Source organism: Symphodus melops, assembly GCF_947650265.1.
Source record: "Symphodus melops genome assembly, chromosome: 13".
NCBI lineage: Eukaryota > Metazoa > Chordata > Actinopteri > Labriformes > Labridae > Symphodus > Symphodus melops.
This window is the reverse complement of record NC_136703.1, coordinates 6,284,528-6,312,462: the sequence shown is the minus strand read 5'-3', so window position 1 is coordinate 6,312,462 and position 27,935 is coordinate 6,284,528. Positions and strand designations below refer to the sequence as shown.

General features: G+C 41.4%; 2 protein-coding genes across 2 annotated transcripts; both read left to right on the top strand.

Annotated features, from left to right (window-relative positions):
- Positions 1 to 307: 307 nt before the first annotated feature.
- On the top strand, positions 308 to 11,023 carry xpc (xeroderma pigmentosum, complementation group C). The gene is made up of 14 exons (XM_079359897.1): positions 308 to 612; positions 2,417 to 2,686; positions 2,821 to 2,917; positions 3,525 to 3,609; positions 3,711 to 3,868; positions 4,014 to 4,134; positions 4,238 to 4,327; positions 4,819 to 5,655; positions 6,110 to 6,270; positions 6,828 to 6,909; positions 8,228 to 8,359; positions 8,569 to 8,738; positions 9,381 to 9,474; positions 9,602 to 11,023. The coding sequence occupies exons 1-14, from the start codon at positions 510 to 512 to the stop codon at positions 9,932 to 9,934; spliced, it is 2,733 nt and encodes a 910-aa protein (XP_079216023.1). The 5' UTR covers positions 308 to 509; the 3' UTR covers positions 9,935 to 11,023.
- Positions 11,024 to 12,262: 1,239 nt separating this feature from the next.
- arih2 (ariadne homolog 2) lies at positions 12,263 to 27,674 on the top strand. The gene is made up of 15 exons (XM_079359742.1): positions 12,263 to 12,419; positions 15,958 to 16,496; positions 18,497 to 18,564; positions 20,226 to 20,298; positions 20,802 to 20,943; positions 22,479 to 22,600; positions 23,579 to 23,688; positions 23,792 to 23,909; positions 24,093 to 24,143; positions 24,472 to 24,493; positions 24,851 to 25,002; positions 25,373 to 25,516; positions 26,231 to 26,299; positions 26,424 to 26,546; positions 26,692 to 27,674. The coding sequence occupies exons 2-15, from the start codon at positions 16,233 to 16,235 to the stop codon at positions 26,761 to 26,763; spliced, it is 1,530 nt and encodes a 509-aa protein (XP_079215868.1). The 5' UTR covers positions 12,263 to 12,419; positions 15,958 to 16,232; the 3' UTR covers positions 26,764 to 27,674.
- The last annotated feature ends 261 nt before the right edge of the window (positions 27,675 to 27,935 follow it).

The window sequence follows — 27,935 nt, the reverse complement described above, 5'->3', positions numbered from 1 at the left end:
TTATTTATATTTTCAGTTTATGGCTGTAACACAGAGGTAACTCATTTCTTTTTACAGTTGGACTCGTAAAGCGTCATATACAGCCCTACGCCGCCCCCTAGTGTCCAAAATATGATACAACATCAACCACTCGAAAAGGCCTAATTTAGAAAATAAAATAATTTCTTCTTTTATTTCATCACATATGTTAAAACATACGTTTCTTTAAATGTATAAATGTGGGTAGAACTTTAAAAAAAATTGGTGTTAGGTGTCTGGACTGGTTTTAAAATGTGTGGCGAAGATGAAGAAGCGGACGTGACGTCAGAGCCCTGCCTCCAAAACAACCGGGCAGCGTTGTCTCGCTTATGAAATCTGCGGAGTGAAGTGTTGGATAACTGCAGTTTCCCTGTCCTCTCACAACACCATGTGGAAAGCTGAGTGACTTCTGTTCGTGTAGTTTTTACCAAAACACACTTTTTTCCAAGATTTTCAAAACAGAACGATAGAGAGGAGACAGAAAGCCAAACATGGCAAAGAGGAAAGAGTCTGAAGTAACAGAGGCCGATACAAAGAAACTGAAGCAGGCAAAGAGCAGCGGAGCCAAAGCAAGAGCGAAGAAGGAAGACACAGGTATGAGAAGTCAGGAATCCACTCATCAGTCCGACTGTGCTGCCTTTTACCAATAAATGAATTTAAACAAACGACCCATTTAGCTGCAAAGGATGTGTAGAGTCTGCAGACAAATGAATGGGAATACCATAAAGGGTCTGTGTTACTTTGTGTCGAAAGATTGACACGATTCCTGCTGAATGTATCCTGTCAGATGAAGGCTCAATATTTGCAAAGTTATTCATCACAGCTGATTGTAGTTTGCATGAGATTTTCGATCCTTCTCTTCTAAAAGCAGCAGGTGTTGTTTCACTGTTAACATCAGTTAATAAACGTGGATACATTACCCAATAAGTAAAGTGACACAGAATACCAATAGACAATATAAAACACATTTAACAAAATCAGTCATTACACCATGAAGAGTAAATGTTTTTAATACAAATTAGCTTGAAATGAATCATTTGGACAACACAAGTTTTTCTTAATAAATATAACATCGTGGTGTTATCCCACAAGAATAGATTTAGTATTTTCTGCCTTGTGTGGTTTGTGTTTATAGATATGGCTGTTTAAGTGTTGTTGCCACACAAAAAAAAAGTTACTTTCAGAGGAACCAGACTGCAGCTGTGGGAGTGATGTGGGAGGTTACTGGAGTGGATCTGCCAGCGGCTTAGATACACATCTGTGCCCCACTTCATCAAAACATGCAACATGTTTGTGAGAGTGGCATAAGGAGACTTGTTTCTGTCTTGTGTGGTTTTTAAACATGCACCACACATCAAGATTGCAGTCAATGCACATGTTGTTTTTTTTATTTATATATATATATATAAAAAAAGTTCTGCATCAGTGACTTCATGTTACACCAGTTAGTTTTACTTCAGCTGGCTGCTCTGCCTCTTTTAATTCTGTGTGTGTGTGTGTGTGTGTGTGTGTGTGTGTGTGTGTGTGTGTGTGTGTGTGTGTGTGTGTGTGTGTGTGTGTGTGTGTGTGTGTGTGTGTGTGTGTGTGTGTGTGTGTGTGTGTGTGTGTTTGTTTGTTAGGGAACAGCATTTGCCTCCATTCTGCTCTTCATGACAGCAGCATTAAAGTGCCTGGCTGTATTTGAACACATCACACTATGGTTGACACTGTGATTGGGGGCCCTGTCTGTCCTGCCTTCAAAGCCTTTCTTTATAAAGTATTCTTAAACAGTGACATCCATTCACTTGAACCTCTCAACACCCTGTCGTCAGAAGCTGTTGTAGCATCACCAATAAAACAATCTTAAACTTGAATTGTTTTTGTTTGCGCATCAAAGAAAGTATAATGCATGTTAACTTTTTTTCACCAGGAAAATGAGTTAAGAAAATCTAAAAAAAGCAGAAGGCAAGAACAAAACAGTGAGGATCACAGCATGATCAAAGAATGTGCAGTTCAGGTGCTGTTAGTCCCTTAGCCTCTCACACTGTTTCATAGATCATTAATTTCTTCCATTTGACGATACAAAAATACAAAATACTTCAATTTACAATTTGAATTTTACCCCCCGGTGAGCACCGCAACCAGCTTCCCGGTGTCACAGTCGAGGTGAGGGACAAACCCACTGCAACAACATGATGATTCTTCACTGATATTATTTATGGTCTTGGTCTCGATTCTGTCTCCGTCTCGTCTCGGTACCTGAATACTGCGGTGCAATGTCTTGTTCTCGGAGAGTGTTGTCTTTTGCCGAGGCAGATTGGGCAAGGTGACAGTGGTTGTGTTTGTGGATTTAAAATACACTTGTTTGAACTATAAAGGGCTCAAGAATAGATACATTTCTCCTTTTGTGTCCCTCCAGGTAGTGACGTCACAGACAAAGAAGAGAAGCTCAGCAGGAAGGTTCAACCTAAACCTCGTGCCTCCACAAAACAAGCTGCAGGGAACGCCGCTGCTGTCAGGACCAGTAAATACTTCCAGTCAGCTGTGAAGGAGGAGGACACCGACTGTGACGACTTTGACATGGTGACGTCAACAGCATTTAAACACATGAACGCTAAAAAATCTGAGATAAAACAAGAAGAGGAGGAGGACAGTGAGGAAAGCGGGGATGATTGGGAAGAAGTGGAAGGTTAGTGGTGATGAGCAGAAAAAAAATACAAAAATAAATCTAAAAATACATTTTAACTTGTTTTTAAGCCAGGAGGAAGACGACAGCTTGGAAACAAAAGTAATGAAAACTGTGTGTGTGTCTGCGTCTCTCAGAGCTGTCTGAGCCGCTGGGCCCATTTGAACCTCCAGAACCCGTCCTGCCCTCTCAGCCAGTGGAGATAGAGATCGAGACTCCAGAGGTCAGGAAAAGGTAGGTGGACATCTGTGAATTATATCGGGCAAATATAACATGGGAAAGATGATTCTGCAGTGTTATTCTTTATCTGTTGGATATCTTTTAAAATACAAATGTTTGCTGGAAATATGCAAAATAAAAAAGCTAATGATCCACTCAGCATGTGTTCGCAGGTTTATTTTTTATGAAGGACACTAAAACTTCAAGGAAAGACAAAGGCGGTTTTATGGCTGAATATAGAAGATATCATGCAGGCCCTTAAGCTGGTCAAAGAGAGAATGTTTTTAAGAAGCCATTGCTTCCAAACTAACTTTACTTAATATTCTCTAATAGAGAGCCTGAAGGAGATGTTCTATTAGAAGATCACCTGTTTGTCATTAAAAGAACTTCCTTAAAGTTTTATGTCCTTTGTCAATTTGTAAATCAATAAGAGTTAACCCCAGTGTCTTTATGTCAAGTCATAAACTAGGCTGTCTCATGCCTGCTTTGATCCTCTTTACTGCAGGGAAGCCTTTTTCATTTTGTAAATCTGTTTGCATGAATTATTCTTTCAAAAGGCCAATGTTCATGTTTGAATGTTTGATGTCTGTTATACACCCACAAACCTGATGTGTCATTGCAGGCAAAAGCGTCAGGCGGAGTTTGAGAATTATCTGAAGCGGATGGTGAACCGGTTCCAGAAGGACCAGCTGATAGACACACACAAGGTGGACACGCGCTGATTTGTGTCATTGTTTACCTTCTCGCTGATTCCCAATTCTCTGTCCTCCCACGTCAGAATCATTCACACCTGTGATTGCTCTTTCAGGTCCACCTCATGTGTCTGATAGCCAGTGGGATGTTCCGCAACCGCCTGTGCAGCGAACCAGACCTGCTGGCCATCACTCTGTCGCTTCTGCCCCCTCACTACGCCATGGTCGCCAAGGAACGAATCGACCACAACTACCTCTCTGGACTACTCAAGTGGTGTGTGCCTGTGAAATTGGAGTTAAGCCTGAAGCTGTTTAATGTGTCACAGTGTGTGAGGACAGTCAGCTAACAAACTACAAGTCTAATAATAACCTGTAAATCCTCTTTTTCCATCTTCTTCTCGCCTTATTCCTATTTTTAGGTTTAAAGCTACGTTCACTCTCAACCCCAGTCTTCCCTGTGAGGGGCGTCCAGACCCCTGGGCTCTGCTGGGGAGGCGGCTCGCCAGTCTGTCGGCCAAAAACCATCAGGAGATGACTCATGTTGGTATTTTTTTTTTAAACAGCTGGTTCTTTTGAAGATATCGACAACCTCTGTGACATCACAAAGGTGCAATAATGGTGGTTTGTGTTGTGTTTCCTTCAGCTCTTCCTGCTGGTCCTGAGGTCTCTGCAGCTCTTCTGCCGATTGGTTCTTTCTTTGCAGCCGATTCCTCTCAAAGCCCCATCAGCCAAGGTACTCAAAGTCCCAAACACAGAAACTGCACTTAGTTCACCCATCTACTCAATATATTCATCTGATAGCAAACCAGTCATCATTTAGTGTTAGTGGTTTGATACTAACAGCTTGAGCCTCTTTAAACTCTGATTTCCTAAATAACACATCCTACGAACTCTGGAGTTAAAGCTCTTAAAATTGGCTAAAGCAAAGAGGTACATTATGGATGTCATGTAGCTTATAGCTGCGCTAGCTAGCTATTCTTTTGTCCAAAAAAGCCAGCACTTCGACATATCATGTTCTTCAATGTCTGATGATAAAGTGAGGTTATTTTAAACCCTTTATTCATTACTTTGTTTACTGTTTCAACCCAGCATCCATTTATTTTTCGATTAGCTCTGCCTGTTGCTTTTGCTTAACAAAGATCAAGCACACAACATAAGCTTGTATTAATGTTTTGAGCGTCGTCTGTTCTCATGTTAGTGTTCTTGTGATATTTCTCTCTCCAGACCAAAGGAGATAAATCGCCTGCAAGTGCCTCAGGAAAAAGCACAAAGAACACAGGCAAGGCAAGCCCCCCTGAGCCAAAGGTGTCGACAGGCACCAAGAGACGAGCAGGTGGCGGTAAGACGAAAGCAGACAGAGGGGGGAAGAAAGCTAAGACGAATAGAACAAAGGAGGAGGACGAGGAAGATGAAAAGGCCATAGTGTCAGCAGGGCAGAGGCCAAAGAACTCCAAGCGTCGCAGCATCGCCTCAAAAGTCAGCTACAAGGAGGAGAGCAACAGTGAAGAGGAGAAGGAGGAGGAGGGGCTTAGTGATGAGGAATTTCAGGCATTGAGTGAGGAGGACAGTGCAGATTCCGAGAGTGGTGAAACATCGGCAAAGACTGGGAAAAGAAAAGTGGCCAACAACAAGAACGCTTCAGCTTCAAAGAAAAGGAGCGGTGGAGTGAACAACAAGGTAAAGGAGGAGGACAAGAAGTGGGAGGATGAGGAAGAAGAAATAAAGAGCAACGCAACAAAGCGAAGGAGCGGGAAAAAGAAGGAGGGGCTTGGAGCGGATGAGTGGTTGGAGGTTTATCTGGACAAAACGTCCTCCTGGGTTTGCGTTGATGTGGAGCATGGTGTCGGAATACCTCAACTTTGCTCCCAGAATGCAACAGCGCCCATAACGTATGTGGTGTCGGTGGACAATGACGGCTTTGTAAAGGACCTGGGAAGGAAGTACGACCCCACCTGGATGACATCATCCAGGAAGAGGCGGGTGGACGAAGAGTGGTGGGAGGAAACACTCGAGCCCTTCCTGGGACCTGAGGACGAGAAAGACAAAAAGGAGGAGAAGGAGGTGAGACAGGAAGACGGACAAGTAAACAAAATATAGACAGATTTGTGATTGAAAGTCTATTTTTGAATTTGTGCTTACTTCAGGATCTGTTCCCATCATCTGTGAGACTGGATGAATTTCTTGCTGCTCAATTTGCTCCATTTGGCATTTTACTGACATAAAGAGCTAGCCTAAGCACTTCATGATTTTTGGATGTTATGAATCTATTTAAAATCTCAGAAGATAAAAAATCTCAATTTCATAGAAATCGATTTTAAAAAAAATCTTAATTTCGTAGAAATCGTTTTGTTTTTTTAAATCTCAATTTCATAGAAATCGATTTTTTTCCCCCACCTCTACTTTTCAACGATTGTGTTGTATTAGCATAGAGAACTAGACAGATGGCTCCATCGTTACGTCTGTTTCATTGACTGATGAGAGTATCTCCTAAATATCCCTCTTGATGTCCACCCAGCTTCAGAACAAGCTGCTGAACAGACCACTGCCCATCTCAGTGGGGGAGTACAAGAACCACCCGCTGTACGCCTTACAGAGACACCTGCTGAAATATGAAGCTATCTACCCGTCGTCAGCGACTGTGCTGGGATACTGCAGGGGAGAGCCTGTGTACTCCAGGTCAGTAATATACCATTAGACTTGAATCCATTTCAAAGAGGTTTGTCTCCATATGCATTGCATAACAGCCTGAGTAGAGTCTGTGATTCTGATCTGTAACAGTCTATGACGGGGAAAGTACTCTTTCTCTTAGTTCTAGTGGTGTAAGTTTCTGTGCTGGATCCTCCTGAGTCAGCAATACTAGATCAAATACAAAGGCAAATATTTAACTTATTTCAAAGGCTTCAGCAGACCACTCACTTATTGTAACATGGCACCCAGGTATCTTTAAGCAAACTTCAGGTAACACACATATGCATCATCTTTTTCTTAAATACTCATTTGTGTATAGAATTGGTATTTGAACACAGTCGTTGCCACTGTTCACAAACATGTCTGAATTCACTTTGCCTGTGTGCATCAGCGTCCACCTGGTGGTGCTGTTTGATTACTTAAACTGTTATCTGCGTCTTGCTTTTGTGTTCGACTTCAAAACATCAATCTCGAAAGGCAAGCTGAAATGATGAGTAAGCATTTCTTGTAATTCTTCGTCTGTGTAAATGTTATTTACTTTAAAGGGATTGTGTGCACACACTCCACTCCAAAGACACGTGGCTGAAAGAAGCTCGGACGGTCAGACTAGGAGAAGAGCCGTACAAGGTGGGAGGGAGTACTTCTTTTTTCTCTCTTCCTCATCCATCATTTCTCCTCTTTGAGTCTTTTCATGTGTTTTTATGTTGTTTTCCTCTCAGATCGAACCCGCTCTAGACTCGACTCAAAATCAGTTTAACAGCCGTCACAAGGGATGTCTCGATACAACTTTCTCACTTCTGATATGATACCGATATTGCAGACTTGAGTATTGGCCTGTACGGATATTGATCAGAATCATACATACTTTTATTACGTATTTTGTTGTGTGGAATATTTAAAAAGGCTGATCAAGCGATGTTACTCAAACAGAGAACAATATTCATTAACAGTAGGTATGAGAAAAATTGACCCATTTATTATGAACCAGCTGGTAACATAATTTTAACCTTCAACATAATATCTACAGTATCTACAAGTGAATGAAATTAATCTAAAAAATTAGAAGACCCTGAAAAATAACCTCAATAAATCCAAGAGAAATAAATTATAATCTTAAAGTCTGTTAATGGTCTCTGCTTATATCTGGGATTTTAGATGCAGTCCGATAAAGCAGATCGTTTTCTGGCTGATATCGCACCAATATCGGATCGGGACACCTCTAGCCGTCACATGACTCTTGACTGATGTTCAGAAAACTGAGGAACCACATCAGAAAGAGTTCACCTCAAAATGAAAGCTTGCTCATGGGCTATTGTTTCAGCTGTATTGGAGATGTGTCGAGTCAACCTCCTCTTTCAGTAAAGTGTAATCTGTGTAATCTGTCAGCTGAGAGGTCTATATAGGGAGGTTTACCTCACTGTAGCATTTCACTTCGTATTCAGAAGAAAATAAAATGTGTTTTTCAGCTTTGTGATCACAGCTCCGGGCTTCAAATCAATCTTCAGTCTTGTCTCATCTCAGACTGGTCGGACTCTGGATGTTTTAACAAGACACTGACCAGCTATTTTTCCATGTGATTAGAAGGAAAAGGCCCCTTTCTAAAAGAACAACTAGCTTTAATTAATTCATAATTCATACATAATTCGATCCCCCGTTTACGACAGCAGTCATCCTGCTGTTACAGTCTAAGTGAGTGACGTCCCTGCTGCACACAAGATGATGCATTTTCAGTGATATTTATGGTCTGTCTTTACTCGGTCTTCTCATTGGTTGATGCTTCAGCTCATTGGTCCAGACTAATGTGTAATGACACAGGAGTGTTGTCGCTATTTATTCACAACTCACACTGAAACAGTAATCTTTGTGTTTAGTTATATTCAATAATATAATCAGCATATATAAGGAACCTTGTGTGTGACAAAGCCACTGTGTTACTCTCTGTCAGATGGTGAAGGGCTTCTCCAATCGTTCCCGTAAGGCCAGGATGGCGTCTGAGCAGAAGGAAGAGAAAGACCTGGCTCTGTTTGGAGAGTGGCAGACTGAAGACTACCAGCCGCCGCTCGCTGTGGACGGGAAGGTAAGTAAAGGGGTCAGTGTAGCATCAGATATAAGATTACAGCAGAGCGACGTATACAAACCATAGTTTCAGTAGAAAATATGAAGTCAGTTGTTTGTTTTTTTTAATGAACAAATCAGACGTTTAAAACACTGACAATTAATTCACACCCAAGCTCCAGTTTCTGTAATAGAATTCTTTCCTTTTTATCCTTGTCTGTTGTTTTTCAGGTTCCCCGTAACGACTACGGTAATGTCTACCTGTTTAAGCCCTGTATGTTACCGGTGGGCTGCGTTCATGTGAGACTCTCCAATCTGCACCGCGTGGCCAGGAAGCTGGACATCGACGCCGCCCCTGCAGTCACAGGCTTTGACTTCCATGGAGGATACTCGCACGCCGTGTAAGAAAACGCTGACACTGAAGTTAAACACAAGGAAGCTGGGGAGTGTGATCACTACAGTTTATTTTGTCACACTCCAGTGTCATGGTTTAACAACTGCTCTGCATGAGTCCTTTAATTTCTACATCGAGTTCATTTATATTAATCTGTACATCCTTTATTTGAACTCAAAGATAAGGAAGAGGTTGAGTCATGAGCTTTGCCAAACTGTTTAAACAGCAAGTCTTTGTGTTAAAATAAATAAGTCTTCATTGCCATATGGATGGCTGATGGTTGTTGTTTATGTTGTTTTAATTTTTACATCAAAGTAAGATCCTCTGCAGTCTTAGCATTGTTTTATTGATCTAAATGAACAGGTTTTATGTTAGTCAGTTTTGATCCACACATAATAAAATATTGCTGCAGTAGGAGCAGATTGTTGCTTTTAATTCTGTAGAGTGCTCAGCATTCCCCTCTCAGTACAAACATTTGCATACAGTATTGAAACGCTGAGATTTAAAACACCTTCATGAAAGTATTCACAATGGGAAATCTACTCACAGAGGGGCTCAATTACTTCCTCATGTAGTGACAATAGTTTAATAATGACACCTGTTGTAAAAGCATGCGAAATGTAAGGGAACATGTTTCTGTGTGTTTCAGGACTGATGGTTACATCGTGTGTGAGGAGCACGAGGAGATTCTCAGAGCGGCCTGGGTAGAAGACCAAGAGCTTCAGAAAAAGAAGGAGAAAGAGGTGTGTGTGTGTTTAGCACTTTGGTTAAGAGCCAGTTCACTTTCAAGTTAAAGCAAAACTCTTATTTCAAAAACCCTTTGTTAAAACCAAAATACAGCATCACTATTTCTTTTCCTCCATTTTCCAGAAGAGAGAAAAGAAGGCATTGGCTAACTGGACTCTGCTGGTGAAAGGGCTCCAGATCAGAGAGAGGCTCAAGCAGCGCTACGGCAAAAAGAGCCAAGGCCTGGCGAGCCTTGCTGAGGGAGAGGAGGCCGCTGGGCTATCATCTGATGAGGAGGCGGCAGAAAATGTTAGTCCAGGTGCTAAGACTGCATCTGAGACACTGGCCATGTCCTGGCCTCAGAACAGACAAGCAGAGGGGGACGGAGGCAGCATCAGTGGACTGAAGAAGAAGGTGACGACAAAACGGGAAAAGAGAGGACAGGAGAAGCACATGTTCCCCTTTGAGAAAGTGTGATGTCAGAATTTCAAAACCACACTCCAGCTTGATTGATATGATTCAATATAACAGACCTTTTGCTTGAACAGTATAAGCAGGCCTCGGAGAGAGAAAGCAGGACGATGAATAAGAAGAATATTTTGTAGTGACCTTTATCTGTGGATTGATCAATTTATATAACTCCTGCATTCCACTCTCCTCCATTTCCTCATCACTGGACATTTCATCACTAGGTCTGATGCTGTATTGTTAGTTGTGTTGTATGGTAGCTGAATGGAATATAAGTACACTTGCCTAGACATGAGGGTAAAACCTGCAAAATGTAACGTGACACATGCTCTTTTACAAATCAGTGTTATCATTGTGTAAACAAAGTCAACAGAATGTGAGAACAGGGAAGAGTCCTTCCAGTTTCAAATGTGTTAAGCATGGTACAAAGACTCAGTCCTCAAGTCTTCATTTGACAAATCACAGACTTGAATTCATGGCTTGTAATAACCTGATCCCAAAACACGACAAACACTGGCTGATGAACATTTTTTATTCAGGTCGAAGTCGCTGAAAACTCTCAGAAGCTGCACTACCTCCACTACTTGCTTCTGTTGAGTTTTACCTCCACTGACGCGTGTGTCCATAATCTCCTTTCACTTTCTAAAAGCAGCCTGGCGGAGCTCTGTTGCTGCTAATTTTCGACATGACACCCGACAATGAAAACATTCAACTGTTTGTTGTGGTTACGTCACCTTGTGTTGACCTTCTCTTTAGGTTGAAAAATGAAAGATCATTGAAACTGTTCAGTGATTTCTAATCTCTCACTCTGTCTCTTCTCACAAACACTGCACTTCCCCTTTCCCTTGTTAGGCTGCTAAATCTCTGGAGGGTTCTTTGTTTCTTAGTTTCACATTCAGCCACTTGATCTCACACTCATCTCTTTACACACTTTTGTCACTCTTTCACACCTTGTGTATGTATGTGTGTTCCCACGCAGCAGATGATTGCTGCATTTAAAATAGGAAATCAGTTTTTGTATGGAAAGTATTTTTTGCAAGAAATGTTTAAATATCAGTCAAAAAAAAGAGTAAAACAAGCAGTATAGATGTCATTTTACCCAATATGTGTTTTTAAAACAAGAACTATTTCACAATACTATAAAATAGAAACCAATTCTTTCATAAATACAGGAAATGTCCAGGTTTCAAAAACAGCTATCACACAGTTACGTAATCCAAATTACGAAATTTTCTCCTCGGCTGTTGTTTTTACATTTCCTTCTCACTCGACTATGCGGGTACATTTCCACTTGTTTTTAAACCAGATGCATCCAGGCAGAGATTAACAGGAGTTCAGTGTCCAACGATTGATTCAAGGAATATACATACATCTTGTGCAAGTTTTCTACTTTAAAAAAATACCAAAATGAAGACTCGCATCTGTTAGGGTAACCCTGTTGGAGAAGTATGTCTGTCTATATGTGCTGCTGTATACCCATGTTTATTTTAGAAACAAAAAAACTGTTGCTACATAAAAACAAATTGATATGTCTAACTGCCGTTGTTAAGACGGACATGGCCGATGTTGATTAGTTACAAAAATCTCAGGGCAAGTTAAAGGACATGGATTTGAAGTTGGAGGTGATTTTTTTTTTAATGGCTGCCAAATGTCTGTGGCACTAAATGCTAATGTATCTTCTTTCTGGGCAGACCTAAGGCCAAATATCAATGCATTAACCCCAATGGCACAACCCTCTGCCTCTCATGCACCACTAAGAATCACAGCAGAGGGTAATGCATTGTTTATAAAGGCATACCTCTCATGCATTCAGAACCTAAGTACTTTGAGTGCAATGTTTCCAGCCAGTTGAATTCTGACGTGTGCCACTTATAGGAACAGAAAGAAACATCAGAAAAAATGAACATAATAAACCAGCATTAGAGGTTGTGTGGCTGGATAAGTCATACAGAGCTTTAAATAGAACTAAATCAGTGCCACTAAATGTGTGTGTTAAAGAAATTTGAGTGTTTCATTTACACAATGAAAGATTTTAGTATTAAACCCATTCCACTGTGTATGTGATCTGTGTGAACACATAAGAAATGCTATAAAGTCTTGAAAAAACTGGAAAGCCCATCGAACTATCAAAAGATAAATCTTTGTTTTTTGTAAACTGAAACATATGTTCAGTGAAACCTGCTTATACCGTCCGGATTATAGATGACTGTGTGCAGAAGGTGAAGAGCGGTAGCCGTATCTTTTAATGCTGCTGCTGATGCAGATAATATAATATACAAACGCACAAAGTTAAGCTGTTACTGCATCTTTCCTGGGAGAGAGGAGTCAGTAGAGCATGAAAATGCGGAAGTGACGTCATTGATAAGTACCTCGGTAAACGTCTATCTTCCGCCTAGCAGCCAAGCGAGCAGAGAGTAAATCGCTCTTTGAGTTTCCCCACACAAAAAAACCCTTCTGGCTTTCAACGCTGACAGAGCCGACGCTGCTCTCAGAGGTAAATATTCGCGAAGGCGACCTGGAGGAATGAATGCAGCCTGTCTGTTTACTTCAGAGCTCCAGAGGGCCTTGTTTACATCTCAATCCCCGGGCTGGAGTGAGTAAGAGGCGGAGGGAGGCACAGCGGGAGGGGGTGGCTAAATTTTTTACTTTTTTATTCTGTAAGTTGTTGTTTGTTGCCTCTCTTATGGGGAATTTTCGCATTTATTTTGTAGAAAGCAGACCAGCTTATAGCTCCGACAACTCGTAAGTTTAGCAAGTCGATACTTTCCTGCTAAATACTCCTGCCAGCATGCTAACCAGGGAGCTAACCCGGCTAACAGTAAGTTAGCTCACCGTGCTGTGGACTTGACTTCAATGCATGTTTTTTATTTTTTTTCATTTAGTTCTTTAAAGAAATTGGCGGAAAACGCAGATGATTAGAAATGGCCATTCCCCCTTTTCTTGAGTCAGCCTTTACAGATATTATTGCTTCCCATCCCCCTAATACGTCTTATTAAACCTGTGCTGAGTCGCTGTGATACATTAGCCTAGCGAGATGTGTGTCACCCAGTTTCGTGCCTATTTTTAGCCCGGACCGGGCGGAACGCAGCTAGACCGGCACCGGTGCCAGCCGCCTCATGGAGGGCTAAACTTGTTTCATGTCCAGGTGGATATGTGCAAAGTCGATCGATGCCAACACACGCATGTGATATGGTGTCTTTCGACCGTCGTGGACGCGCATCACACGTCGTAATAAACCTGATAATACTCGGATTCACCGTGGTGTCGACATGGATCATGAATAGTCCTGTCCGATTAAAGTTCAGATAATCGTCTCTTCTCCAATGTGATAGAAGATGCAGGGAAGAAGTCAAGCTTGCATCCGCATTAATAAAACAATATTTATAATGGAGAAAAACATTTAATTGCTGCCCAGGTGAACTCCATGTGGACCTGGACAGATTGTTGCACAACAGTGCGAGGGAGGATTTGACACTTCAAATATTACATTAATGACTTTTATCCTTTAAAGAGTATATGTGATGTTATTGTGTGAAATTTATACTAGTCACGTTTATTTGTTTAGCACATTTAAAAACCAAAAGTGCTTTACAGGCAGTGCATAAAAACAGATTCAAAGAGAGAAAATAGAAACTATACTATTATATAGCATAATGTTGTATGTACCATTATGTACTGTGGTCATTTTGGTCAGTCTGTATTTTTGAATTCATAAGTTGAGAAATCTGAGTGGGTGAAATGGTCAAATTTAACTATTTGAAAACATCAATGATTGTAATTGTAGACCTTTTTTTTAAAAATCCAAATAATGTGCTTTTCTTACCCAGATATGCACTTATTTACTGCTGTTATTTAGTAAAAAAATTTATTAATTCAACTTTGTTTTTGAAACCCTGTTTCTTGATGAGATTACGATCCAGTTTGCACCCAAGTAAACTTCTCTTATGGTTTGCCTGTTCTCTCATCCCCACAGCTAAAGCATCTTCAGCTAATCCTCTAAACCGTGACATTAAGCCCCAACCCATGCCTTGTGTCCACACACGTGTTTAACAGATCTGAACCGTCGCAGGGTAAACATCATAGAATACACGAGCCAGGGTTGATTTCAAAATCCTGCCTTTGTGGCTGTGACGAGGAGCAGGAGTAGAGCCACAGAGAGTGTCATAACTTGAGAAAAATAGTCATCCTTTGGAAGAAAGTGAGGACTAAGATGTTTAATTTTCTTGCACAGAAAAGCAGACTGTCAACCGTTAAGTAGGATAGGCGAGGCTCTGCAGGCGGGCAGGGAGGGAGGGACAGTGTACCTAATTCAGTTACAGTCCACGGCCATTAGATCATGGCTAGCTTTGCTTGTCTTCAAGCCAGTAATGGAAATTAACCGTTTGTCAACAGGCCTCACTTTCACTGTCAGAGGTAGATTCCAGCTCGGTTTTGGGAGTATGACATAATCCTTCAGGAAAGGTCAGCTGCTAAGTAGAAAATGCCGGCAAAGCGAGAACAGCCAAATGTTTAGCAACAGCTGTCTGGTGGTTTGTGTAAGCCGGCTATTATGCAAAGAAATGATGATTTGAACGAGACAAAGTCATAACTTGGAAGAGATTTCCTCGAGACGTTGTCGTGTGGTGTCTGAGCCGGTCGCTTTCTTAATCAGAGCTCGGATATTATTCATGAACACTTTCAGACACTCCAGATCTTTTAAACGAGTTAAGTTTAAAACTTACTTATTTAATGGCCAACCTGCTTCTATTAAAAGCCATGTAAATATCCATATTTAAAACAGGTTTTCTCTGTATGTCATTCAGTGTGAACTAAGGTGTGTTTTCTGCCTTAAAATAATGAAGACAACTTTTAAGGTGACCAGAGTGACTTTGGAGACTCTGTGCGGAGAGGCTCATGGCTATCAAAAAAACGACACCATCTTAAGTTCCTCATATATTTTGTATGCTGACCTTTACAGCCTGCAGATCCCATTAACGTTTGCTGTGGTGGTGATGCAAAAGCTTGCTGAGCTTCTTGTCAGTACGACTCGCTTTCCTCAGAAGACTTTTATACTGCGGGGTTTTTTTTCCAAATGCACACATTCACTCCTTACTTACTGAATGTTTAGAGTGAGCAGTGTTTGAGGAGAACTGAAAACAATAAGCATTGATTCATTACATTTTACTTTCAGCTCACATTTCTCTTTTTTAAAGACTACAGCCATGTAGACAAAGACTGTGTTTCTATTTTGCACGTTTTCCTTTACATGTTCACTCGAAGCCCTTTATATCTATTCTCTTAGTTTTAGCGCTGGATTTGCTCATGTTATGACCCTCTGGTGACGCCTTTACACAATATCACTAGTATTCAATGTGAGTGATAACTAATCAAACTGATTAATAAAATCCCTGACAAATTAAAAACATTTTGTCGGTACTCTCCAGTATAGCCAAAATACTTTAAAATAGCGCTGACAGCCTAGTGGTCAGTGCGTGGGGCCATAGTCCTCCAAGCTGGCAGCCTGGGTTCGAATCTGAGTTTTGGCCTTTCCCTCAAGTCAGCTCTCTCCCTCCCCTTAGTTCTGACTTTATCCACTGTCATAGCTCAATTTTTTTTTTTAAATATGCAAGATATTTGCTAGTCATGTCATGACTCTAAGCTGAGTCTGTGTTTGTCTCTCAGTCACTGAGTTTCCTCTTGCTCGGATTAATAAAGTACTAAAGTCTTTTTTTTACTGAAACACCTGGTTGATTCATTTTAGCCTGTCATACTTGCAATACAATAGAACATTCTGGGAAATTGACAGTGCTGAGAAAACAAGTTTGATTAGCCTAAAAAAGATTTGGAGAGGAAGTTGACTGAAGGGAACTTGACTCAACCAGATGAGCACATTACATGAGAATTACATTTTATTAAGCAGGAAATGTTGACAACTTTGATAACTTCTACATTTTTTAAAGGTTCTTTTTCTTCCTGTTTGTCCCTTTTTTTTGCTTCTTTATTTCCCATACCCTCTATTCCCCGCTTCCTCTCTCCTTCTTCCTCTTCATCAGTCTTTCCCTCCTGTTCAGATAACCGGTTTTCCAAATGAGTGACGGGGAGTGTGACTTCTTCTGCTTCTTCCGCTGCTGCTGAGCGCGCTCTCTAAGCGCCTCGGGCACACAGGAAGGCAGTGTGTCTCCCTACGGCGACGCAAGAAGGTTGAAGGCGAAGGGGAGTGACGAAGGGAGGTGGAGTCTAAATCGAGACGTCACAGCCAATCGGACCACTAGGATACGACAGGTAGGCGGGACGTCTACCTGTCCGGGTGTTTGACTCAATCGACTTGATGTCTGTGGACATGAACAGCCAGGCGTCGGACAGCAACGAGGAGGACTTTGGGGTGAACTCTGAGGAGGATGATGATGATGATGGAGGAGAAGAGGAGGATCAAGGCGACATTGTAGACTACTACGATGGTGTGGCCAGTGACGTCGAACAACAAGGGGCCGACTCTTTTGACCCAGAAGAGTACCTGTTCACATGCCTGACCTACAAAGAGAGTCAGCGGGTGCTGACGGAGGAGGTTAACACTGTGGCTGTTGCACTGAAGGTGAGCGTGTGTGTTGTGTCAGGAGCACCTTTTTTGTGTGTTGCTGCTTCATATAATGAAATAACTCATACCCTTCATTAGAGTTGTAAACATCTGACACTATTGGTTGGCAAAGTGGCGTCTTAAATGTGCATTTTAAGTGAGCGAGACGGTTAGTTGAAAGGTCACTGACACACTTTGTTCTTGGAGACAGACCTCGCTTTCAGATTTGTTTGTCCCTGAAGGCCACACGACACATTAAATCAGCACAAGTTAAGATAGTTGAAAGCTGAATAATTTCTCTGGGGCTTTGGTTTTTGCACAGAGTAGTTCTAAGAAGACCCACTCTGACGCACGTTGGACTTACTTACTTACTGAAGATAGTAAGAAGAGCAGAACACAGTCCAGATGCTTCTGCTTTGTCCTGAGGATCAACGCTGTGTGAGCCTGTGCTCACGTTTTCATCCGACACATTTCTTTGCTTCGGTCATAGGAGGATTACATTAGTGGAGTCAAATAGTGGTTTCATTACAATTCAATTTCCTGTTACCCAACATTTTTTCAAGCTCGCAAAGTCATTCGAATCACTGAGCAACGAAACAATGGGGCGGGGGGGAAACATCGTCTTCATTACACCAACTGTGGTTTAACTGATGATGGCTGTTGGAGGAAACGGCATTGTTGTGGTCGAGCTTCATCCCAACGCAGCTGTAGAATGAACGTTTTCACATTTCTCCGATCTGTTACTATTTGAACAGAAGAAACTTTTAGATTTACATGTTGTCACTGACACAGTTAACATTTTTGGGGCCAGTTTTGTGTGAAACATTTTATCAAGTGTCTTGCTATAATTGTTTCATTCACAGTTGGTGCATGTGTAGCTGTATCTAAAGGCTGATCAAGGGTCCACAGATTCAAGTACCAAAGAGGCATTTAAGCCTGTCACTGAGTTTTGAAGGTGACAAACAGCTAACGAGTTGGCATAGAGAATCAAAGCTTCGGCTTTGGTTTCTAAATGCTGAGATGTCTCAAACAGTTGTTGTGCATGTGGCTCTTTGTTGTTTGAAGGTTATTGTGTCTGTATTAGAATGATCAGGTTGCTGTTTTACAGTGAGCAGGCTAATTATAATCTCAACCTGATATTGTACATGATTCTTCTGAGTGCACACATACATATTAATGCGTTCTTAGAGCGGCACTGAAGGAAGCAGACTATTGGCTGATACCACCTTTACATGCCTCATACGGTTCTTTATCTCGTCATCTCTTCGAGGAAACTTACCAACAGTTACAGTCACACACTAACAGTTGCGCACAATCACACCTGGGAGCAGAGCTCTAAGGAGCCGTGTGCGTCTGGCGCTCGGCCGAGGAGAAGATTTAAGTCCGTTTTAATGGGTTGATTTTTCATCTGCAGGCATTTCTGACCTAAAGGACTAACATTAGACCTACAGTACACATCTGGCCTGATGTGCAAGGGTGATACATGAGAGTAGAGCTCGGTAGCCTGCCTGCCTCATCAAATGTTCACAGAGTACCGGTAACAGCTTTGAGACTTCAGAGGAGAAACGCACTTACTGGGCTTCCTGTGCTATGCATCCTTAAGTTTTGGAACAGTGTCTTGTATGTTTGGACCAAAACTTATTCTAGACAAAGTTGCGTATGATCGGTTAGTACCTCACCTGTTTGCCACAGTATTAAGACCGACAATAATAATTTCTTCCATTTGAAATTTTTTTATTTGGTTTTTCAATATTCAAAGACAAGGGTCACAATATACATTAACACGTGTAGGTATGACCATCATTTGCAATATGGCCACAAAAACCAGAACAAACAAAACAAAGAGAAAAAAAATGGTATTTGTACCAATAATGATTTCTTCAAAGGGCTTTTTTTGTCCTGCCGTGCTCGACATGGCCAGTCACCTGTCATTGGAGCAGCATTGTGTTGCCTCTAAGTTCGAATACCATTAAACAAACATGAAGGTTACTCACTCTCTCTTTCTCCATCTCTCCTAGGTTTTACCTGCAGTAGCAAAACTGATCCTGGTGCATTTTCACTGGCACGTTTCACAAATACTGGACAGGTGTGTATTTTTTTAACTTTGTTTATTCAACAGGGACACATGCAATGAACATAGCTTCATATGTAAAACACTAAGTAGATGCCATGCGTACAGGTTTCCTCGCTCTCTGTCCCCGGTTGACTTTTGGGATTAAAATTAGTAGACTTAAAGAAATACAGAAAGTAGTGACACTAGGTAAATGTACATTCAGAAAGTATTCACAGCGCTTCACTTTTTCCACATTGTTTTGTTACAGCCTTATTCCAAAATGGGTTAAAAAATGTTTTTCCTCAATATTCGACACAAAATACCCCATATTGACAAGGTGAAAAAAGTTTGTTTGAAATTGGTGCTACTTTATTAATATAATACCTAAAAAAACAGAAGTCCATAGGTTTTCACAGCCTTTGCCATGACACTAAACATTGAGCTCAGGTACATCCTGTTTCCATAGATCATCCTTGGGATGTTTCTACAACTTGATTGGAGTCCATCTGTGGTAAATTCAGTTGATTGGACATGATTTGGAAGGGCACACACCTGTCTATAGAAAGTCCCACAGTCAACAGTGTATTCATTTCGGAGCACAAACCAAGCCATGAAGTCAAATCAGTTGTCTGTAGACCTCAGGGACAGGATTGTCTGCAGCGTTGAAGGTCCTAATGAGCATAGTGGCCTCCGTCCGCTGTAAATGGATGAAGTCCATTTACAGCTGAGAGAGAGAGAGACAACCATCTCTGATGCACTCCATTAATCAGGCCTATATGGTAGAGCGGCCAGACGGGATCCTCTCCTCAGTAAAAGCCACATTACAGCCCACTTGAAGGACTACAAGAGAGAAAGTTCTCTGGTCTGATGAAACAAAGATTGAACTCTTTGGCCTGAATTCCAAGTGTCATGTCTGGTGGAAACCAGGCACCACGTATCACCTGGCCAATACCATGCCTAAAGTGAAGCATGGGGGTGGCTGCACTACGCTGCGGGGATGTTTTTCAGCGGCAGGAACTGGGAGACGAGTCAGGATCGAGGAAAAGATGAATGCAGCAATTTACAGGGACATCCTTGATATGAAAAACCCGCTCCAGGGCGCTCTGGATGTAAGACTGGGGTTAAGGTTCATCTGTCAACAGGACAATGACCCGAAGCACACAGCTAACCAAGAAATGGCTATGGGACAACTTTGTGAGTGGCCCAGACTTGAACCCGATCGAACATCTCATAAACAAAAAGACTTGAGGCTGTAATTGGTGCTCAAGGTGCATCAACAAAGGAAGACGGAAGTACATGTGATTTTTTTTTTTTTTTTTCCTTTTTGTTCTTTATTTTTAATAAAGAACAAACAAATTCAAACTCACATTGTCATTACGGGACGCTGTGTGTAGTTTAATCCATTTTGGAATAAGGCTGTAATCATAAAGATATGTGGAAAACCTGAAGCGCTGTGAATACTTTCTGGATGCACTGTAGACGTTATAAACTCAACATAAGTAAGAGACGTCTTCCCCTCTCCGGTTCTGCTTTCTTATAAACATCCTCACAGTCTTTAATTTTCATTGACTCATTTGACTCTATAAACTTCTTTCACACTTCCTTCATTTTCCCTCTTCTGTTATTCTGCTCTGCCTTTACTCTTCCTGTCTCTCATCTAATTCTGACCTTTGGTTCTGTCTGTTATTCCACAGATATAAGTCCAACTCGTCACTGCTGTTGTCAGACGCTCTCGTTCAGCCCAGCATCACCTGCAGATCAGTCACTGTGAGTAATGAAGGACGTTTGATTTACCTGAGAAACAGAGTCTTAACTGAATTTTTGTTTTCATATGAAGTGAGATCCAGGGGTTGTGATTGAGCTCAGTTGCGGGAGATTACAGCCGATGTGCAGAGGCTTTGGTCTCCGCCTGCAGCAAACTCTTTTGTGACTCTGACCTCTGACCTCTCTGCATATCATTCTCTGTCTCTCCTCTGAATATTTCCTGCTTCTCTTTAGCCGTTCTTTTGAAGTAAAAAGGCCTCAAGAAATATGTTCTAAAAAAAAAAAAAGAAGTAATTATCAATTGCTTATTCGGTTGATTGTTGTTTTTTTTGTATTTAAACATCATGCATCACATCTGATTTTCTTCAATATTAGTCAAAAGTGCCGTTCTTTCTACACATTTACACTCAACAAACATGTTAGTGTGTTGGATTCTTGAGCTGCCTCTCTGGCTTTCTGGAGCAGTTTTTGTTGAAATTCATGTTGATTATTTGTCTTTGTTTCAGGCCCCTCAGTCCCTCCAGTGTGGGGTGTGTCTACAGGTTGTACGAAGAGACTCGCTGCTGGCACTGCCCTGCCAGCACTCCTTCTGCAAAGGATGCTGGGAGCAGCACTGCACTGTCCTCGTCAAAGATGGCATGGGAGTGGGTGAGTAACGAGTTTGTTTGGGTCATCCAAGCCGGTATTAGTGAGTGAGTCACACTTTGTTTAATGCTAGCTGTGGTGGGGGGGGGGGGGCAAGGCATACACAAAGATGCTGCAGGTATCCAAGATGGCAGAAGCGAAGCATCAGAGTGACACTAACGAAAGCCTTTGAATTTAACTCAATGCTGATTGTTCTCGGGTGTATTCACAGTAACGTTGGATGAGTGAAAAAGATCCAACAGGCAAGAGGAAAAGGAGAATGAAGCCGCTGAGTATTTTGGCCGAAAATTCCACCAATCATCCGCCAGCTCACACAGAGAGGAATTTTTTATGAATATTTCATGTTATCCTCACACATCGGCTCACCCTGACTTTATGCGATCTTTTACGAGTAAGCTGACAGAAAAATGTCTGTGTGAAGCAATCAGCCGTTTGCATTCAAACATGACCCTCACCCCCTCAAATGTTCAGGAGTTTTGTGCATGTGTACAAAACGCCATAAGTCTGTCCTTAAGTTTTTGTTTGTCCGTGTGTGAGGATGTCACGATTCGCTTAGCTCCCGATACGATTCTCTCATGATTTATTTTACAAAATGAGACTGAAAATGTATGAGATGGTTTGGCTTCATTCGCTGCCGTGATAACACCTGCATGTTTCAACCAACCGCCTCTGCTGTACAGCTGCTGACACTCACCATATTTACTGCGATTCATTTTTCAGAGGACTGATGTAAATCTTGACACCTTTGAATCGATTTTTAACTGATTCGTGATTATTCTTTACATCCCTGTCCATGTGTTTTTTTACCACCTCAAGGTTTCAGCTGTTGCAGCCTCTGATCCTTTTGAAATGTTTTTTGAACTTTGTCACATGAGTGATGTGATGACGGCTACATCACTCTCTAAACAATAGTTTTCTAGCATTAAACCCCCACATTTTTATTCGTGTACGTTTAAAAAAAAAAAAAACAAGAATAGCTCTGAAGATAAGGGAAGTGTAAACTGAGATGCTGTTGACTCCAGTCAGGTGTAAAGTTAACAAGCTTGTTGTGTGTGTTTTGATGGAGAAAGTGTGCTGGTGTCAGCACTCGAGCAGATGAGTTTGTGGGTGTGAACTTTTTTTTTTTGTACACTTTAACGTGTGTGTGTCCAAAGATTTAAAGTGTGGGGGATTCGAAGCACTTTTCCTCTTCTGCGTTTGTACTCGAGCACATTTCTGTGGTGTAAATCATTGAGTGTCCCTGTGCTACTTTCTCTCTGATAAAGTCCTTCCATGTAACTGAGACCTTCTGAGCCTGATAAGCATTTCTCTATCAGCTGTAACGAAGGACGAGAGTATGATGACGCTTGACCCCAATGCAGTTTGTGGGTCATTGTAACACTAGAAACCAGACACTTAGACCCAACACTGTTGCCAAAGACATATAAAGCTAAAGCTATGAATTTAGTTTATTGGTGTATATACAGTATGCACCTCTTACTATAATATTTGAACGATGACAAGCTCTTAGTCATAAGTGTGTGTTTGTGTTCTCTCAGGTATCTCGTGTATGGCTCAGGACTGTTCCCTGCAGATGCCAGAAGATTTTGTCCTGCCGCTGCTGCCAGCAGAGGAGCTGAAGGACAAATACAGACGCTACCTCTTCAGAGACTACGTTGAGGTGTGTGTTTTGTTTGTTTTTGTTACCTGTGTACACTTTTATTAGATGCTGCAACAGAGTCTGCATATTTGGAAACGGATAGAACCGAGGCATATAGAAGGGGGTTTGAGAAGAAGAGACACACTCAGTAAACCCTTGGTGTTTGTTTCTACTAGTGAACCTTTGAATGTCCTTCACAAAGCAGCCCTTCAGAATCCTCTCTCTGGCTGTGAGATCAACCCTCCCCGCGGTGTCTCAGCAGTTACCATTGGTGCAAAGAATCTTGTTTTCATACATCGTTATTCTTGGGGAGTATAGAAATAAGAAACATGATTTAGATGGATGGGAAGAGGGATTGTTCTTTTCAAGTCTCCTTTTAAAAAAACTTTTGTTTCCTTGTTTATTTGACAACTTCTACTATTGAGCAAGATTGGAATATTGTTATGCTTATTCATTGTCTTCTGTATGTTTATTCATTCATTGTGCGACCGACCATTGTTTTGTTTGTTTCATGATGATGGAAGAATGCCGTTTGTCTATGTATCAGTTTTTTCGTGAGGATCACGATGAGGTGAATAGAAATACGTTCTGCATGGGGCCGATAAAAACAGCCTTTCATCTTTTTTTATGCAGGCGGATACGTGAGAAAAATGACAAACAGAATCTGAATGTTCTGGTGCTCGAGATGCTGTAAAAGTCGCATTTTAAATTCAGCAGCAACACCACCTTCTAGAAGATTCATCTCCATATAATCCACTCTCCATATAGCCCCCCCCCCCCCCCCACCCACAAATAGAATAAATAAATAAATAAAAATAAAACAATTTGAATGAACAGATATCATAAAGACAACATAACAATTGATCCTAAGTCTGAACTGAAAACTTCCAGCAAGTTGTCTAAAGAAAGGAACACTTGCATTTATCATCATTATCAGGATGAGTTTGTTGACTGTCATATATTTTATTTGTAATGAAATCCTGACCACTGTTTCCACAGAGTCACTTCCAGTTGCAGTTGTGTCCGGGTGCTGACTGTCCTATAGTCATCAAAGTGCAGGAGCCACGGGCACGCCGGGTGCAGTGTAGTCGCTGCAGTGAAGTCTTCTGGTACGACACGAGCACTTGTTTCATAATGTCATTCTTCAGCTGTGTGTTTTGTTTTGCTGAATTGTTTCTTTTTTGTGTTTTTTTTTCTTTTTCTCTTTGTCAGCTTCAAATGCCGTCAGATGTACCACGCACCCACAGACTGTGCAACCATCCGAAAATGGCTGACCAAATGTGCAGATGACTCAGAGACGGCTAACTACATCAGCGCGCACACTAAAGATGTATGATAGATGGACACGTGTACTCAAACATTCATGCACACATTCACAGCCACATGCATGTACGCATACTACAGTTTTTCACACTGATGCAGTCATACGTGATCTCAAATAAAGATGCATCTTAGTCATTGACATTGTCATTTAAAAGTTGTCACTAATGCTAGTATTCTTGCTCTCTTCCAGTGTCCTAAGTGCAATATCTGCATTGAGAAGAACGGAGGATGCAATCACATGGTGAGTCGGAGCTGAAGAATCCCGCTTTCACAGAAGACAGGAAATGCTAAAAATGTAGATTAGATTCAGATTCTGACAGTTAAAATCCTCAGCTTTGATGAAGTCACACTTAATTAAATCATACCAGCTCAGGCACATGGCATCTTTGTTCTTTTTGAACTGTTTGGTGCCACATGTGTGAAGTAGAATTTGCGTCCGATGAAGCACAACATGTTTTGAGTGGTTAACCTCAACTCACATTTAAGCAGCCTCTAAGTGTGACGCTTGTTTTGTTTAAGATTTATGTTCCAATGTTTTAAATTCTGTCTGTGTCTTTGTTTTGTTTCAGCAATGTTCCAAGTGTAAACACGGTAAGTAGTTTGTCTCAGTTTCACAGCGGCAGCATGATTCAGTGAAGCATGAGCTCACCGTTCTTTGAGGCACTTTGCACCCACCTAATGGCAGGACACACTTAATACAAAAAAAGACCAACAGCCTTCATTGCAAGATGAGAAAAGCTCATTGTGCGTGTACTTTCCAATGTTGTTATCTGGGTTATGAATGTAGAAAAAGAAACCTTTGGTCATTCTTCTAGAGTTATGGAGCATGTATTAATAACCACAGCTAGTTTGATCTGGCTGTATGTGATCTCTTGCTGTACAGACTGTCATGCATGATAGACGTAGATAGACATAGATGATGTGTGTTTTTTTTTTGTCTGCTGGAAGACTTCTGCTGGATGTGTCTCGGTGACTGGAAGACTCACGGCAGTGAATACTACGAGTGCAGTCGCTACAAAGAAAACCCTGACATAGTCAACCAGAGCCAACAGGCTCAGGCCAGAGAGGCGCTGAAGAAATACCTCTTCTACTTTGAGAGGGTGAGATTCTTTTACTTATCGCCTCACCCATTTATAAGTTGCTTGAGGAAGCTTGTGCTAACAGTTTTAGTGGGAGGAAAAAGCTTAGTAAAACTCCATGTTGGATAAAAGTGAAGAGTAAAAACTAAGCAGACGAATGACTCCCTCCCTGTACTGAGACTGATGAAGAAATCGAGGGAGTCTGTTTAGGATTTGATTTGTATCAAACTTAAATTTGATAAACTATGAAACACAACTTTAACAGATTTATTTTTAACAGATTTAAATCAGATTTCAGCTAATCTCTCACCCCTGGATCTACTGAATAAACCTTTTCTGTGTCTTTAAGTCTTAACATCCCACTTTATTTCTTCAATCTTTATTCCCCTAGTGGGAGAATCACAACAAGTCTCTGCAGTTGGAGGCTCAGACTTACCAGAGGATCCAGGAGAAGATCCAGGAGAGAGTGATGAACAACCTGGGAACCTGGATTGATTGGCAGTACCTGCATAACGCTGCAAAGCTACTGGCTAAGGTACTCCCTCCCTGATCTGCAATTTGTGTTAGTGTGAGATGCTCAGATAGTGAGAAAGTGATGAGAGGAAAAACTGGGACCACTCTAACAGAGAGTGAGGAGGAGAGAAATTAAACAATCATGAAATCAACATTTCACAACACTGGATACATTTGAACTACAGCTATCACTGAAATAAGTAGCTTATGTTTGAATGTAAAACATTTTTAATAAATAATTTCTGTCAGAGCAGAAAGACAGACAGGAGGAAGGATGATGGCTAACTTCTATCTGCTGACGCAGATTGAGCTAGCTTTGTCTGAATCCTTTAAATGGTGTTGAAGTGTTTCAAAATGTAACTCAGTCATCAGCCCTCTTTCAACGAATTTGGATTACTGGAAAGAAACCAGTTTAGTAACGTTGTCACTTCTTGCATGTTGTGAAATGGTCTGGGTGGGGGGGAAGACCTGAGTATTTGATTCTTTCCTGATTGCGTCATTTCAAAAGACGAACGCCCTTTAATTTGTGTTTGACAGTTTTAAAAGTGATACCTTTCGATACTTTGATCAAATCAACCTGGCCTCTCACAGATAGTCCCGACCATTCGAGTGGTCGAGTAAAGATCTTGTCCCTCAGTTATCTTCCTGTTTTTATCACGACCAGGTTTTAAAAGAACACTTCCCAAACTTTCTTCAGATTGTACTGAGCTTTATGTTTCTTGTTTCTTTACTTCAGTGTCGCTACACGCTGCAGTATACATACCCTTACGCCTATTACATGGAGTCAGGCCCACGAAAGAAACTGGTAAGAGACTGTTTTGATAAGAATATCTTTGATTTTGGCCCTCTGCCACACGTCTTTTCATGAAGTCTTGATCCAGCTGTTTTAATGCTGTCATTCTTTTTTTTTTTTTATGTCTTCTCCTCAGTTTGAGTACCAGCAGGCCCAGCTGGAAGCAGAAATAGAAAACCTGTCGTGGAAGGTGGAGCGGGCCGACACCTACGAGAGAGGAGTGGTGGGGGAGGGGGAGCTGAGTGCTAGTGACAGAGGGGTAAGGTCTAGTGATTTAATGAATCTAGGATGACTTATAAATCAGAATTGGAGTACTGATAAGGGTTTGGGGTTGACTAATATTATTTTGAGGTTGTTGGGGTTTTTTGGTGGGGTATGTTTCTAACAGTGATTTCACATTTCAGGACCTGGAGAATCAGATGCACATTGCTGAGCAGAGGCGACGCACGCTGCTGAAGGATTTTCACGACACCTGAGGCTCCATCGCGACTGCAAAGCACCAGCATCTCCCTCCTCCCTTCCTTTGTTCCTTGCCTCCTTTACCTTTGCTTCCTTCCATGACCATCCAGTGATGCAGTCAGACTGAGCCCCTCCTCTTGCTTCTCCACACCGGCTCATTTTGCTTCTTTCTTTCTGTTTCTCCCTCCTCTTACTACCACAACGCTGCAGGGTCACGGAAAGGCACGATTGTATCTACCCTTCCCTCTTCTCATTGTCATCGTCGGCTCATTTCCAGGTTTTGGCTTCGGCGCATCATACCGCCGCAGTTACACTTGTTGAAGCTTTTCATATCTGATCGAAGAGGTCCTGGGTCAGAACACTGTGGGTGTATTGGTATATATCACATTCAGCATTAATACACCAACGTGAGCAGCTACATCATGTTGCTCTACACAATAGTGTAAAAGTTACTGATGTCGTTCTCCGACATTTTTTCTATGACGGCAAAGCAAAACTGCTCATGGCAGCGAACCTTTTTTTTGTATGGAAATGAAATAAAATTTCTTTAAGGAGAAAGCAGATTGTGGATATTTGGTGCTTTCACTTGGACCATAATGACTAACTTGCTCTTGATGGCAGTTGTACCCTTACAGCACATCTGATTGGCCTAAACACATGCAGAGTTTGTTTTTTCTGTTCATGACACGCCTGCTCTAGCACCTGAAGTAAACCAGCGCCTCCAAATGTTTCAATCCAGCTCCCCCTCCTGAGCTGCAAACTAAAAAAATAAACTGATAACAACAAGACGACTTTGCCAGAAACAGGTTTCCATCAATCTCTGAGCAGTGCTGAGTGTGATCCTCTTAGATAAAAGGTGTCCCTGTCACTTTCCTGGTTCTGTTTTAAACAAGCAGCTTGACATGTCAATAAACAATCCTGGAAGGCAGATGTAACATGGTAACCTTTTATTGTAACAGTGAGTGTGTGTGTGTGTGTAGATGTTTTGCTGAGTGTCAATGGTGTGTTTGCTGTGAGGGAGATGGTGACCTCATAACCTCACATAGAGCTAAAGATACTTGAAAAAAAAAACAACAATATTTTGCTACATAATGCATGTTAATATCAACAAAATACTACACAATACATGATTGTGTGTTTTAGGTGTAAAAGATTTCTTTTAGATTTTGATGCCAGTGTTTCACAATAA

Coding starts and splice junctions, on each gene's coding strand:
- xpc (XM_079359897.1), top strand. CDS start 510: ATGGCAAAGAGGAAAGAGTCTGAAGTAACAGAGGCCGATACAAAGAAA. Junction 4,135..4,237: donor ACCATCAGGAGATGACTCAT/GTTGGTATTTTT, acceptor TGTTTCCTTCAG/CTCTTCCTGCTGGTCCTGAG. Junction 9,475..9,601: donor AGAAAAAGAAGGAGAAAGAG/GTGTGTGTGTGT, acceptor TCCATTTTCCAG/AAGAGAGAAAAGAAGGCATT.
- arih2 (XM_079359742.1), top strand. CDS start 16,233: ATGTCTGTGGACATGAACAGCCAGGCGTCGGACAGCAACGAGGAGGAC. Junction 18,565..20,225: donor GTTTCACAAATACTGGACAG/GTGTGTATTTTT, acceptor GTTATTCCACAG/ATATAAGTCCAACTCGTCAC. Junction 26,547..26,691: donor TGAGTGCTAGTGACAGAGGG/GTAAGGTCTAGT, acceptor TTCACATTTCAG/GACCTGGAGAATCAGATGCA.